This window comes from Podarcis cretensis (assembly GCF_951804945.1).
Source record: "Podarcis cretensis genome assembly, chromosome: 12".
NCBI classification, from domain to species: Eukaryota; Metazoa; Chordata; class Lepidosauria; order Squamata; family Lacertidae; genus Podarcis; species Podarcis cretensis.
The window spans coordinates 3,580,460-3,595,742 of NC_137181.1; the positions used below are offsets into that span (position 1 = coordinate 3,580,460).

Here is a 15,283-nt window from a genome sequence, read left to right on the forward strand (position 1 = left end):
TTGACATCTGGTGGGTGGGCATTCCACAGGGCAGGCGCCACCACCGAGAAGGCCCTCTGCCTGGTTCCCTGTATCTTGGCTTCTCGCAGGGAGGGAACCGCCAGAAGGCCCTCGGTGCTGGATCCCGGTGTCCAGGCTGAACGATGGGGGTGGAGATGCTCCTTCAGGTATACTGGACCGAGGCCGTTTAGGGCTTTCAAGGTCAGCACCAACACTTTGAATTGTGCTCGGATACATACTGGGAGCCAATGTAGGTCTTTCAAGACCAGTGTTATGTGGTCCCGGCGGCCGCTCCCAGTCTCCAGTCTAGCTGCCACATTCTGGATTAGTTGTAGTTTCCGGGTCACCTTCAAAGGCAGCCCCACATAGAGCGCACTGCAGTAGTCCAAGCAGGAGATAACTAGAGCAGTGTTTCCCAACCTTGGGTCTCCACCTATTTCTGGACTCCAACTCCCATCATCCCTAGCTAGCAAGATCAGTGGTCAGGGGTGATGGGAATTGTAGTCCAAAAACAGTTGAAGACCCAAGGTTGGGAAACACTGAACTAGAACATGCACCACTCTGGCCAGACAGTCCGTGGGCAGGGAGGGTCTCATCCTGCGTACCAGGTGGAGCTGATAAACAGCCGCCCTGGACACAGACTTGACCTGCGCCTCCATGGACAGCTGCGAGTCCAAAATGACTCCCAGGTGGGGAGGTTTTAATGTTTCAGTGTTGTATTTTAATCTTGTTTTTAAGTTGTATTCCTTCAACTTGTTTTTATTATTGCTTGTTAGCCGCCCTGAGCCCGGCATTGGCTGGGGAGGGCGGGGTATAAATAAATTTTTTTATTATTATTATCATTATTATGATGAAAAGGTACATCCTTTTTTTTGTTTTTTGCCCTGGACACAGAATTGACCTGCGCCTCCATGGACAGCTGTGAGTCTATTTTATTTTATTTTATTTTATTTTATTAATTTAATTTAATTTTGTTTTTTATCTTATATTTTGGAAATGCACTTCCTTCTTCTTTTTCCCCCCTTTTAATTTTCAGCTTATACATAAATGCCCTGGACACAGAATTGACCTGCGCCTCCATGGACAGCTGTGAGTTTATTTTATTTTATTTTATTTTATTTTATTAATTTAATTTAATTTAATTTAATTTAATTTAATTTTGTTTTTTATCTTATATTTTGGAAATGCACTTCTTCTTCTTTTTCCCCCCTTTTAATTTTCAGCTTATACATAAATGCCCTGGACACAGAATTGACCTGCGCCTCCATGGACAGCTGTGAGTCTATTTTATTTTATTTTATTTTTTTAATTTAATTTAATTTAATTTTGTTTTTTATCTTATATTTTGGAAATGCACTTCTTCTTCTTTTTCCCCCCTTTTAATTTTCAGCTTATACATAAATGCCCTGGACACAGAATTGACCTGCGCCTCCATGGACAGCTGTGAGTCTATTTTATTTTATTTTATTTTATTTTATTTTATTTTATTTTATTTTATTTTATTTTATTTTATTTTATTTAATTTAATTTAATTTAATTTAATTTAATTTAATTTAATTTAATTTAATTTAATTTAATTTTGTTTTTTATCTTATATTTTGGAAATGCACTTCTTCTTCTTTCCCCCCCCCCCTTTTAATTTTCGGCTTATACATAAATCCCACCCCGGCTCCCGCCCTCGCGTGTTTCCCCCCAAGGGGCATTTGCCGAACTGAGGAGAATCTCAGCCTTCCCGCGCCTCCCCCTTTCCTGCGCATGCCTGAGAGGGGGCGGGACCGACGTCACGACGCCGCGCGCTGCTGCGGAATGCGGTTGCCTAGCAGCGCGTGGGCGGGGCGGGCGAGAGACGCCACATCCTCGGCCGAGGCTGGTCAGCCAAGATGGCGGCCGCCGGGCGAAGGAGGCGGAGGCGCAGGAGGCGAGGAGAAGAAGGAGAAGAAGGAGGCGCCGGGAGGGCCATGCCGCTCTCGGGAAGGGCCGCTCTCCTCCTCCTGCTGCTGCTGGTGCTGCTGGACGGGGCCCTGGCAGTCGCGGGCCAGAGCGAGAACGGTGAGGAGGGAGGAGGCCTCGGGGTCCCGCTCCGAAGAGGCTTCAGGAACACCCCCTTCTCCCTCTTCCTCGCCCCTCTTCTCTTCTCCCACCTCTCCTCCTCCTCCTCCTCCTCCTCTCTTCCTGCTGGTTTTTATATACAGTATGCTGTTTTCAAATATGCTGTAAGCTGCCTAGAGTGGCTGGGAAAGCCCAGCCAAATGCGGGGGGGGGTATACATATTATTATTATTATTATTATTCCTCGTCTTCCTGTTCCACCTCTTCTTCCTTCTCCTCCTATTCCACTTCTCTTCTTCCTCTTCCCCTCCTCTCTCTTCTTCTCCTCTTTTTCCTTCTCTTCTTCCTCTTCCCCTCCTCTCTCTTCTTCTCTTATTCCACTCCTTCTTCCTCTTCCCCTCCTTTCTCCTCTTTTCCTCTTCTTCCTTCTCTCCTTCTTCTCCTATTCCACTTCTCTTCTTCCTCTTCCCCTCGTCTCTCTTCTTCTCCTCTTTTTCCTTCTCTTCCCTCCTTTCTCCTCTTCTCTTATTCCACTCCTCCTTCCTATTCCCCTCCTTTCTCTTCTTTTCCTCTTCTTCCTTCTCTCCTCTTTCTCTTATTCCACTTCTTCCCCTCCTCTCTTCTTCTCCTCTTTTTCCTTCTCTTCTTCCTCTTCCCCTCCTCTCTCTTCTTCTTCTCCTATTCCACTTCTTCCTCTTTCCCTCCTCTCTCTTCTACTCATCTTCTTCCTTCTCTCTTCTTCTTCTCCTCCTCCTCCTTCTCCTTTTCCTTCTCCTCTTCTTCATCTCTTCTTCCTCTTCCCCCTCCACTCTCTTCTTCTTCTCTTCTTCTCTTCTTCCACTTCTTATTCGTCTCCTCTTCTTCGTCTCTTTTTCCTCTTCCTCTTCCCCACTCTTCTTCTCTTCTTCCACTTCTTCTTCCTCTTCCCCTCCTCTCTTCTTCCTTCTCTTATTTCACGTTTTCTTTTTCCTCTCCTCCTCCTCCTCCTCCTCTCTCTTTTCCTCCTCCTCCTTCTTTTCTTTCTCTTCTTCCACCTCTCCTCCTCCCCTTCTTCTTCATCTCCTCCTCGTCCTCCCCCCCTTCTGTCTCCATCCATTTAAAGCACTTTAAAGTTTAAACCATCCTGGTTTTCTCCAAAGAATCCTGTGTGGTTTAGTTCACCAAGGGCCCAGAGAGTTGTTAGGGAACAACTGTCTTCCCAGGGAAGAAGTGTTCATTGTTAAACCGCTCTGCAAATTGTAGCAACTAACACCACTCAGAACCCTTAAAAAAGACAGCTCCCAGAATTCTTGGAGCGGGGGGAACCATGTTGGTTTAAAGTGGTCTGAAAGTGGAGCCTCACACCTCGGGCTCTACCTTTGCATATTTATTACACTTGTACCCCACTTTTCCTCCAAGGAGCTCAAGATGGCGTAAATCCCATTTACATCCCCACAACAACACAGTGAGGTAGGTTAGGCAGAGAGGCAATGGCTGGCTCAAGATCACCTAGGAAAAGCTTCATGGCTGAGTGGGGATTCAAACCCTGGGCTCCCACCGCTACTACTGTATTATTAAATACAAGTGATAACTTTCGAGTTAGCAGTTTATTTAATAATTATCTGCCTCAGTGGAGAGACCTGTTGCAGCCTGATCTGCTTGTTTTATATATGCTTTCCTAGTTGAATTTCCCACCAGGAACAACAGACACACACAGAAAGAAAGAAAGAAGTTCCTTAAGTCTGCAATGCTCTATTCATGGAGCTGGGAGTAAGTGCCGTGGAGTGCAGTGGGGCTTCCTTCTGATAAGCCTGCATGCTCTAGGTTTCGGCTGTTAGTGACACAAGGAAGCAGATCATTTGGGTGACATGAAGTGTTAATTTCCTCCCCACCCTGTGCTGCAGGGGAAAGGAGAGGCGGAAGTGGAGCATTTGTTATCCTTGCAGGCTGACACTGTTAGATACCACACGTCTCAATATATCAGGTATCTGTTGGGTGCAAAAAGGGGCTTTCTCTTTCATAGGCACTGCTTTAACTACATGGGAAATTCACAAACGCCTGCCTTACTTTGTTTGTATTGTGAGCATCATGTTAACTTCCCATTTTTACTTAACATTTTCATTATCAACGTTCCAAAATAGGTTTGGTTTACAGTGAGTCCCATCTCCTCACATGACAAAGTTACTCTTCGCTCTTCCTAAAGGCTGGTGCAGTCAGCGGTTTTAGCAGTATAGCTTAATCAGAAGTCATAGACTTTTCATTTACCTTTACTCGTAAGCAATACTCATTTGTAATGAATAAGAAACAAAGATCCTGGATAGGAAAGATTTCCTTTAACGATTCAGACAACAACCTGCAGCAGAAGCTAATTGTTCTTCTGGTTTGGAAATGTCTCCAAATGTTCAGCCACCATCTTATTTTCTCCTAATGTTGAAGCAAAATCTACTAAATCTGTCCTTTGGGAAATGGACAAGAACTCTTTGCCTTTCTGACTGCAGTCTTGAAAATACTGGAGGTGGGATCAATCATGTTCTCTCCAACTTCTTTTCTCCAGGCTGAACATATCCAATTTCTGTAACACTCCTTCACCGCACATGTTTTCTCTACCTCTGCCTACCTGTCTGCAGTCCGCTGAGCCGTTTACATATTAAACTTGACACAGTGCTCCACAATAGGTCATGCAGAAAAAAGGTTCATGATCTGGAAATGATTATTTTTCTAGTGCGGCCTTAAAATCAATAAAACCTCTCTTTTTTTGCAGCTGCAGCAATTGGCTGACTCAATTGCTGCAATCCCATGATCCTTTTTACATATACTGCTGTCAAATTAAGCCAGGTATCTACCCTCCTACATTGGTTTGGCTTTGGTTTGTTTGTTTTCCCAAATGCTGAACTTTTCAATTCGTTGCTGTTGGGTTTCAGCCTAGTCTTCCATTCCCTCAGGGTCATTTGGAATTTTATTCCTGTCTTCGGAGGCGTTGGCCATTCCTTCCCCATTTTGTGTCTTCTGCTAATTTGTTAAGCATTCCTTCCACCCTTTCAACAAGTCATTGATGAAGAACAGTTGAGGTGTCCTAGGCCCAGGGTAGATCCCTGCGGCATTGCACTTGAAACCTCCAATTTCGCAAGGAGCCATTGATGGGCAACCTTTGAGTTGTTGTTGTTGTTTAGTCGTTTAGTCGTGTCCGACTCTTCGTGACCCCCTGGATGGGAGCACGCCAGGCACTCCTGTCTTCCACTGCTTCCCGCAGTTTGGTCAAACTCATGCTGGTAGCTTCGAGAACACTGTCCAACCATCTCATCCTCTGTCGTCCCCTCCTCCTTGGGCCCTCCATCTTTCCCAACATCAGGGTCTTTTCCAGGGAGTCTTCTCTTCTCATGAGGAGGCCAAAGTCTTGGAGCCTCAGCTTCAGGATCTGTCCTTCCAGTGAGCACTCAGGGCTGATTCCTTCAGAATGGAGAGGTTGGATCTTCTTGCAGTCTATGGGACTCTCAAGAGTCTCCTCCAGCACCAGAATTCAAAAGCATCAATTCTTCGGCGATCAGCCTTCTTTGTGGTCCAGCTCTCACTTCCATACATCAACCTTTGAGTACAGATTCCCAACTACCTGTGACTCTGATCTTCTGCTTTCCTGTTCCTAGAAGTCCTGGCTACTTTTCTCTATTCTGCTGTGTCCTTCCTTCCGTTTCCTAGATGTGCCTGGTTTTATTTTCAGCTCAGCACTGAGCTTTTCCTGCAGCCACATCAGCTTTTTCAGTTGCCCCACTTTGCCTTCTGATGCCTTTAGCATTAACTCTACTTTCTGCAGGAACTCTCAGCCATCCTAGGGTTCTTTTCCTATTGGAATCCTGCCTAATGTTTGTCTAGCCTTATTTAAAGCAGCTTCCCTCAGTTTGCTATGCTTGCCTTAAGCTTTCCATAAGATCAAAAATTCCAGCACCCGAAGTCTCTTTTACCTAAGTTATCACATACAGTTTGCTCAACATCCATGTGACTTGGGTTCCTGTGCTAAATTCTAACGTCTGCTTCATATAGGAATGGGTGTGCCATACAAACAAGGAACCGTCTGTTCAGCTGCTCCTTTGGTATACCGTGACTGGCTAGTTAACATTTTTATTCCCAAGCGGGAAGGAGGGTTTTTCAGTGCACCATTCTGCACTACTGTAAATGCCAAGCCTTCTAATTTTTTCCAGTGAAGTCTGTCTCCTACGTCAAGTTGCTATAAAAAGTGGAAGTGATGTTAGCCCATTTTTGGCCCGTGCGTTTTCCATATATCAGACGTTTTCTTTAATTCCGATTTACACCTGGAGCTTTCCCTAAAGATGTCTCTGAAATTATGCTCAGATTATATTTTGCTAATGCTGATCGGATACTCGACCGTTTCCCCTTGCCCTATGCCGTTGTCTTGTGGCTTGTTCTTCCTGATTTTGTAACCCAGAAGAGTGTTGCGACTCGATCTGGTTATTTTGTCTTCTTTTGTTTCAAGAATGCTAGCTTTTAAACTCTTGTTGAAAACTTCATTTCTGCCAAACCCGGGCAAGCAATTAAGAATACACCCTTCCATAGTGTTTAATTGATGTCTGTTTTCAACTTCTTTTAGTTTTTATTGTACAGTTTTATATTTTACTGCTAGGTATAAAAAGATGTAGCTGTATACAGTGGTACCACGGGTTACAGGCGCTTCAGGTTACAAACTCCACTAACCCAGAAATAGTACCTTGGGTTAAGAACTTTGCTTCAGGATGAGAACAGAAATCGCGCGGCGGCAGTGGGAGGCCCCATTAGCTAAAGTGGTACCTCTGGTTAAGAACAGTTTCAGGTTAAGAATGGACCTCTGGAACAAATTAAGTTCTTAACCCGAGGTACCACTGTATAAATATTTTATAAAGGAGGATAGCTAGGCATGGTGTTGCTAAACTGCATTGCCACATTGTTCTTTCTGCTTGAATAAGAGAATTTTTCACAAACGACTTGCTTGCTCAGAAAGGAGAGAGGATATGCTTGCGTAAACGAAAAAGCTTTTAGCAGGCGCTGAAAAGAGTATACAGTGGTACCTCAGGTTAAGTACTTAATTCATTCCAGAGGTCCGTTCTTAACCTGAAACTGTTCTTAACCTGAAGCACCACTTTAGCTAGTGGGGCCTCCTGCTGCTGCCGCGCCGCTGGAGCACGATTTCTGTTCTCATCCTGAAGCAAAGTTCTTAACCCGAGGTACTATTTCTGGGTTAGCGGCGTCTGTAACCTGAAGCGTATGTAACCCAAGGTACCACTGTATAGGGAAGGTGTCAATAGGGAGGCAGTTCCAAAGTGTAGGTGCTGACACAGTAAAAGATTGATTTCTTACCAACGCATTGGTATTGTGTGGCACCTGTAACAGAGCCGGTTCTGCAGATCGAAGCAGTTGCGTGGGTATTTTGGGGTGAGGTTATCTTTCAGTAATGCTGGGCACAGAGAGGGAGGGTGAAGGCAGTGGGGTGCTCAGCGCTGGCTTCGCACCAAAGCCCACCTGGTGCCCTGCTGCTCCCAGTTGCTCCCACACTGTGCCAAGCCCCCTGCTGCCTTTCCTTTCAGTAACGGGCAGCAACACACAGCATTGGAAAGCCCATTGAACAGCACAGCCCCTGCCTAGCCTCCCCTCCCCAATTCATTTTTTTTTTCTCAGTATATGCATTTATTGGGTTCTTTGGGCTATTCCTTTCTTTTTCTTTTTTTTAAGAATATTTATTAAGATTTTACAAAATCATAAGTACAAAAATGCATAGTAAAACAAGAAAAACAAGAAAAAAGGAGAAAGCTCTCAAACAAAAATACAAGGTACGAAAAACAAGAAAAATGAAAAAGTAGAAAAAAGAAAGTTAAAAAAAATCCAATTTTTATAACTTTAAACTCATTAGCTTATTTCTTTGACTTCCTCACACCTCCCCTTTTTGTATTCCCTTTAAAATATTCAAATCAGCAAATCCTTACCCTCTTCCATTTATCTTAACTCTGAATCTTAACATATTGTAACTCTATAATTTCACCAAATTTTTAATTCATTTTTGCATGCTCTTTTTAACTTTGTTGCTAATGCCACTTATTTTCAGTCCAACATCATTTTAACATTCATTACTCCCCTCCCCAATTCAGAGCCAATCATTAACTTTTCAGGTGGCAGAATTGCATCAACGAAGGCGGGAGATACCTTGAGCAACAGGCGTCACGAGACTTTTCCAGCTTGCATCATGGCAGCTCAAGCCAGTTTCACCCCGCCTTGGTGAAAAACCCTTGTATTTTTCCGTAGTTAACGTTCTTTCGCTGCATGCTATTTGCCCCCAAATCTGTGCATTCCTACTTCTTAAGCGCATGGTCATACGCTCAGCTGATCTCTTGGGCAAATCCCCAGAGCTGCTCTGTTGACATTGGCACCTCAATTCACAGCGTTGAGACAGGCTGCCTCACTCTCATTCATTTGATGTGTTTTTCTCTCTCAGCGAACTCTTCATGATTTGTTCAATCGACAAAGAACGGCTTCGGCTGTAATGCAACAACTGTCCCTGTTCAGTGTAACTCTTTGACCCGGCTTGTGCATCACGTTGAACCCTAGTTAAAATAAGCAATGGACAGTGTGCCCATGCAGCGTGCAGCTGAGATCACACACAGTTCACTTCTCCCTGTGCTGTCAGGAAAAAATCCACGCTCCTGCTTTTCATTCTGCCTAAATAATAATAATAATAATAATAATAATAATAATAATAATAATAATAATAATTTATTATTTATACCCCGCCCATCTGGCTGAGTTTCCCCAGCCACTCTGGGCGGCTCCCAACCAAGTGTTTAAAACAATACAGCGTTAAATATTAAAAACTTCCCTGAACAGGGCTGCCTTCAGATGTCTTTTAAAGATAGGATAGCTGCATATTTCATTCACATCTGAAAGGAGGGTGTTCCACAAGGTGGGCGCCACTACTGAGAAGGACCTCTGTCTGGTTCCCTGTAACCTCACTTCTCGCAATGAGGGAAGCGCCAGAAGGCCCTTGGCGCTGGATCTGTGTCCAGGCTGAACAATTGGGGTGGAGACGCTCCTTCAGGTATACTGGACCGAGGCCGTTTAGGGCTTTAAAGGTCAGGACCAACACTTTGAATTGTGCTCGGAAACGTACTGGGAGCCAATGCAGATCTCTCAGGACCGGTGTTATGTGGTCCTGGCGGCCACTCCCAGTCACCAGTCTAGCTGCCACATTCTGGATTAATTGCAGTTTCCGGGTGACCTTCAAAGGTAGCCCCACGTAGAGCACATTGCAGTAGTCCAAGCGGGAGATAACAAGAGCATGCACCACTCTGGCAAGACAGTCCGCAGGCAGGGAGGGTCTCAGCCTGCATACCAGATGGAGCTGCCCTGGACACAGAATTGACCTGCGCCTCCATGGACAGCAGCGAGTCCAAAATGGCTCCCAGGCTGCGCACCTGGTCCTTCAGGGGCACAGTTGCCCCATTCAGGACCAGGGAGTCCTCCACACCCGCCCGCCTCCTGTCCCCCAAAAACATTACTTCTGTCTTGTCCAGATTCAACCTCAATCTGTTAGCTGCCATCCATCTTCCAACCGCCTCCAGGCACTAAACCTGGGGTCATGGTTTGTTTCTCTCCAAACGTGAGTGGCAAGGGAAGAACGAATTTTGGTTTGCGGGAAACAAACAGGTAGGTGGTTTGCACGTAAAGCCATGGCGACGATGCAAAGTGTCTGAGAAGGACCCTGTGGAGCAGATTTTGGGGTGTCCTGTGTCACAAGCTGATTTCTGTTGCTCAAGGGGATGGACTTCGTTAAACGTTGCCCAGTTTATAATACCAACAATTGAACCAATAGCAGGGGATTGCAAACCTGGAAGTAGGTGTTTTGGTTTGTGAACTTTGCCTTGGAAGCAGAACATGTTGAGTGTGTTCCATTTGTAAATTGAGTCCCCTGCTGCTCTGGGAAAGTACGCCTTGGTTTAAGAATGCTTTGGTTTAAGAACGGTCTTCCAGAACGAATGAAGTCCGCAAACCAAGGTGCCACTGTAAATAAATACAGTGGTACCTCGGGTTACATATGCTTCAGGTTACAGACTCCGCTAACTCAGAAATATTACCTCGGGTTGAGAACTTTGCTTCAGGATTAGAACAGAAATCGTGCTCCGGCGGCACGGCAGCAGCAGGAGGCCCTATGAGCTAAAGTGGTGCTTCAGGTTAAGAACAGTTTCAGGTTAAGAACAGACCTCCGGAACGAATTAAGTACTTAACCTGAGGTACCCCTGTACTATCATTGACACCCCTCGTGAAATCAAGATACACCATGAGAACCTTTGTTCAAAACTCCAGATTATCCTGATTTTTATTTCCTTTTCCCAGGCACTACAACCGAGGCAGAGCTTTCTGAGAGTGTAAATGTCTCGACATCCAGTTCCACGACTCACAACTTACCGTCTGGTTCAAAAGCCACTGAGGACAGAACAAGGACGACAACAAATGAAGGCATGCCACCAACATCTCCGAAGAGCGGGGCTTCTGTGTCGCCTGGGCCAACTGCAACAGAAGGGAAGCAGGCAACCTCTGCGGCGCCGGCTTCTGCGACTCCTACTTTGCAAACAGATGCTGATGCTTCGGAAGATAACAATATTAACGAAGATGACACGGTGGACAAAAACCGCGTTCCTAGCTTCCTCCCAACAGCCAGAGGAACCGTAGATTCTGCAGACTATTACGGCCCCTACGGGATGCCATCTGACGATCAAGACGACCAAGGCATCTCGGAGTTTACGGATGAGTTGGCCAGCATGCACAGCTATGAAAATAAGAAATTGCTTCCTGACGAGATGAAGGACACCTCTTCCTCGGAACTGGAAGAGGATAGCCATTTCTTTTTCCATCTGGTTATCGTTGCCTTTTTGGTAGCTGTTGTTTACATCACGTATCACAATAAAAGAAAGGTAGGCCGCCTTTTTAGGTTATGGTTTTGCAGTATAAGATGGAACACGGGTGGCGCTGTGGGTTAAACCACAGAGCCTAGGGCTTGCCGATCAGAAGGTCGGCAGTTCGAATCCCTGTGACGGGGTGAGCTCCCGTTGCTCGGTCCCTGCTCCTGCCAACCTAGCAGTTCGAAAGCACACCAGTGCAAGTAGATAAATAGGTACCACTCCGGCAGGAAGGTAAACGGCATTTCCATGCGCTGCTCTGGTTCGCCAGAAGTGGCTTAGTCATGCTGGCCACATGACCCAGAAGCTGTACGCCGGCTCCCTCGGCCAAGAAAGTGAGATGAGTGCCGCAACCCCAGAGTCGGCCATGACTGGACCTAATGGTCAGAGGTCCCTTTACCTTTACCTTTGCAGTATAAGTACAGTCATACCTTGGGTTACAGACCCTTCATGTTGCGTGTTTTCGGGTTATGGACCCGCCAAAACTTGGAAGTACCAGAACGGGTTACTTCCAGGTCTCGGGGGTCGCGCATGTGTAGAAGTGCTAAATCGCACTATGCGCAGACGTGCCAAATCGCAACCCACGCATGTACAGACGCGCTGCTACGGGTTGTGAATGTGGATCCCGCACGGATCACATTTGCAACCCGAGCGTCCACTGTATGCAGTTGCGCTGGCAGTTTTGCATTACGTTGCAAGTAATTGCAACGCAGGTGTTTGAACAGAATTGGAAATCTTCTCATTAGTTGACTTCTATACCCCATTTCTACAAATTTGTACTCAAAAGTGGCATGCAAAAGAAAATGCATTCAAAACTCATGCACAAATACATAATACCATGGGGGGAATAGAAGACATTATCATTCAAGATATACAACAAAAGCTCCAAAGTAATTACAGTGGAACCTCTAATCACGACCACATTCTGTTCCGGAGGCCCATCCTTATGGCAAACAGGTCGCTGGTAGAAGTACTGTTGTGTGCAGGCGCATTCGGCGGCAGCCGCTTCTGCGCATGTGCAGATAGCACCACTTCTGCGGTGTTTCCTTCCGGGTTTGCCGCGGTCATGACTTGGAACGGGCCTAAGTAGAGCGGGACGTAAGTAGAGGTTCTACTGTAACAGGGAATATTTTCATAAGCATTTCAAATATACAGATGCACGTGTTCTCCATGGTGCTTGGACGTCAGGGCAAATGCAGCAAGTTGGGAAATACAGGCTTGCAAAGCTGAAAATCTTAAATTAAGAAGGGTTCCAGTGCATCATATTGGGATAGCTGGGGAGCCACTGCAGAAAAGGCCCATTTTTATGCAGCCACCCTCCAGACCTCACAGAGGGGAGGTACAGGAAGAAGGGCATCGGAGGATGACATCAGGGTCTGGGTCAATTCATATGGGAAGATGCAGTCCTTGAAGTATTTAAGGCTTTATAGGTCAAAACCAGCACTTTGAATTGTGCCTAGAAACTAATTAGTAGGTGTGTTTAGTGAAGGAAATGGTTGTGATGACTTGCAAACGTTGACAAAGCAGAAAGCGTTTTCCCTTGAACCGTATCCTCGTTTCTTTGTCGTTAGCTAATTGTTTCTTTTCTCTCTAGATTATCCTCTTGGTCCAGAGCAGAAGATGGCGAGATGGGCTTTGCTCCAGAACCGTCGGATACCATCGTTTGGATCAAAATGTCAACGAAGCCATGCCTTCATTAAAAATCACCAATGATTACATTTTTTAAAAGCGGCGTGATCTGAGTTGACTGAACTAGTGATTTCCTTTGCCTGAGGTGCAGGTGTTAGCCTTATTCGAGGGCATAGGAGGTTAGCATTTCCTTCAGGTGGCAGCCAAACTTAAAAATCAGTGTACGTAGTGCCGTTGTTAATCACGTTTATTTATCTTCCAGTGTAATCCCTTCTGCCTGGAGCAGTCCTAGATTAGAACATAGCCAAGTAATCCTCAATATTCAATGTATTGCTAAATCTGGCAACAGTGAACCACACTGAAAGGAACTCTGGCGATTCTCTTTTTGCATCATGCGTTCCCTTCTCTCCCTCAGTACAGATTGGGGGGGGAAACTTAATACAACAAAGTGTCTGGCTCCTTACTTTAAACCACATCACTGGGGTGAAGATCTATCTGGTATTTGTTCACTATAGCCTTTTAAGTAGACATGCATTTTAAGAGAACAACCTTTGACATGTTACCAGTCAGCCTGTCTCCTTGTACAGCTTACAGATACCCATTTAAATACTGGTGGTGATTAAGAGGCCATTTATTATTTTCTTTCTTTCTCTCTCTGCCATTTTCTCTGTAAAAGGAAATGCCTTTAAAACCCCAAAGTTGAGAGAAAACCTATCTAGGCTTGAAGCTGAGATACATGAAAGTTCAGCAAAACATGCTCATCTGCACCACCCTCAATATTTTAACGGTTGCCAAGACACAACTTGCGCTTTTATTCCATTGCAATCAGGGAAGGGAAGAGAATTATTATTTCTTGTTCTAATCAAGGCGTAGAATTGTCAGGAATTCGAAGTTTCCCAGCTTCGGCGAACACTGCGTTATTTTAATTTCGGGAAAGACAAAAATCCCTTGCATATAGCTTGTACAGAAAGTTCTTGGGATGTCGGGATTTAAAAACAAATAATAAATAAACTATGTACTTTTGCTATTTATGTTTACTTCCACAAGTTGTAATTAGTAGTTTCACTTTAATGTACACCTTGTTCATGAACGATTCGTTTTGAAGGACTGAAAAAATATGTATATAATCAGTAGGAACCTTGACTTTATATCCAAGTCTTGTGCTATTCTGGAAAACCCTTGAACCTATTTCATGAGAAGAGTTGCAGTGAGTGGTCACGATCTTGCTTAATGAAGCTTCTGCAGTAAGCATTCCTAAATAGGAAGAGGAAGAAGAGGAAGTCAAACGATACTTGCCAAAACTGTTTTCTTGCGGTAATTTTTATCATATTTGAACTTGTATCACTTTTAATAAGATTTTTTCCCCCCAAATAAACCCCAAGGATATAATTTTGTAGGAACTGCCGCTTGATTTGTGGTAATTCCATAAAAGAAAAAAAAAATTTGGGTGTGGGTGTGAAAATTGCACAAGGCACATGACAATTATATGCAGCTTCGAATGAAAAAATGATTTTGGTTTAGTTTGCTTGGAGAGCAGCACAAGGTGGTTAGAGCAGTGTAAGGTGTGACTTGTACCATTTTATATTAAAGGGGTGTTGTTTTTTAAAGGATGTAGTTGGAGGATATTTTCCTATAAAGTCACATCAGTATTTTTCAGTCATTGGTGCATAATCACAGATGGTCTACACAAAGGTGTTGTCTGAGTTGGGGCTCAAGAAACAGAATAAGGCCAATGGGACTTTGTGGATTTAGAGCACAGTAAACAACCATTTAAGGGATGCGGGGGGTGCTGTGGGTTAAACTACAGAGCCTAGGACTTGCCAATCGGAAGGTCGGTGGTTCGAGTCCCCACAACGGGGTGAGCTACCATTGTTCAGTCCCTGCCCCTGCCAACCTAGCAGTTCGAAAGCACGTCAAAGTGCAAGTAGATAAATAGGTGGGAAGGTAAACGGCGTTTCCGTGTGTTTCCGTGCGCTGCTCTGGTTCGCCAGAAGCGGCTTAGCCATGCTGGCCACGTGACCCGGAAGCTGTACGCCGGCTCCCTTGGCCAGTAAAGTGAGATGAGCGCTGCAACCCCAGAGTCGGCCACAACTGGACCTATTGGTCAGGGGTCCCTTTACCTTTAAACAACCATTTCGACTGCTTATGTTCCAGCTTGCTAGGATATCACTTCATGCTTTTTGTCTGCATTCAGATTCTCTTCTTTTTCTTCTTGTCCTGGGGTACTCCAGGCTACTTGAATGCCCCTAGTGTTCCCATTTTTCCATTCTTAATGTTTTGTGCCTATCTGGCTTCCAAAGGGTGTTTAATGCTTATTGCCCCAATTGCTGCTTAATACTTTAGTCAGTCTCAAAATGGTTTATCTAGCTATACACACATCAAACAACGAAACACAGAAACTACATTCTAATCCTGCGCAGTATGAAACCAAAATACAACAAAAGCAAAAGGATTTCCGTAGATTCAAATGGTGAAATACTTCAGCCGCTTCTGTGGGCATCTGGAACTGTTTTCAAGCAGTTCCCCAGAAGGTAGGAATGGATGAAGACCTGTGTCTTATTTCTAACCTAGGCGACAGATGCATTGGAAGAATCCCTGAGAGCAGGCATGTCCAAAGTCTGTTTTGGGGGTCTACTCCAGCCCGCCAGTTGGTTTAATCTGGCCCCTGTGGCAGTTTATTTCCTGGGGTAAAAATCT

The 15,283-nt window shown here is 44.9% G+C and overlaps 1 protein-coding gene across 1 annotated transcript; it reads left to right on the plus strand.

Moving 5' to 3' along the window:
- Positions 1-1,848: 1,848 nt before the first annotated feature.
- LOC307199259 (keratinocyte-associated transmembrane protein 2) lies at positions 1,849-13,979 on the plus strand. The gene is made up of 3 exons (XM_079947047.1): positions 1,849-2,049; positions 10,395-10,972; positions 12,552-13,979. The coding sequence occupies exons 1-3, from the start codon at positions 1,881-1,883 to the stop codon at positions 12,681-12,683; spliced, it is 879 nt and encodes a 292-aa protein (XP_079803173.1). The 5' UTR covers positions 1,849-1,880; the 3' UTR covers positions 12,684-13,979.
- Positions 13,980-15,283: the final 1,304 nt, after the last annotated feature.

Bases quoted from the DNA above. Each gene is read 5' to 3' on its own strand.
- LOC307199259 (XM_079947047.1), top strand. From the start codon at position 1,881: ATGGCGGCCGCCGGGCGAAGGAGGCGGAGGCGCAGGAGGCGAGGAGAA. The intron at 2,050-10,394 runs GTGAGGAGGGAG...TCCTTTTCCCAG, and splicing joins CGCGGGCCAGAGCGAGAACG to GCACTACAACCGAGGCAGAG. The intron at 10,973-12,551 runs GTAGGCCGCCTT...TTTTCTCTCTAG, and splicing joins CGTATCACAATAAAAGAAAG to ATTATCCTCTTGGTCCAGAG.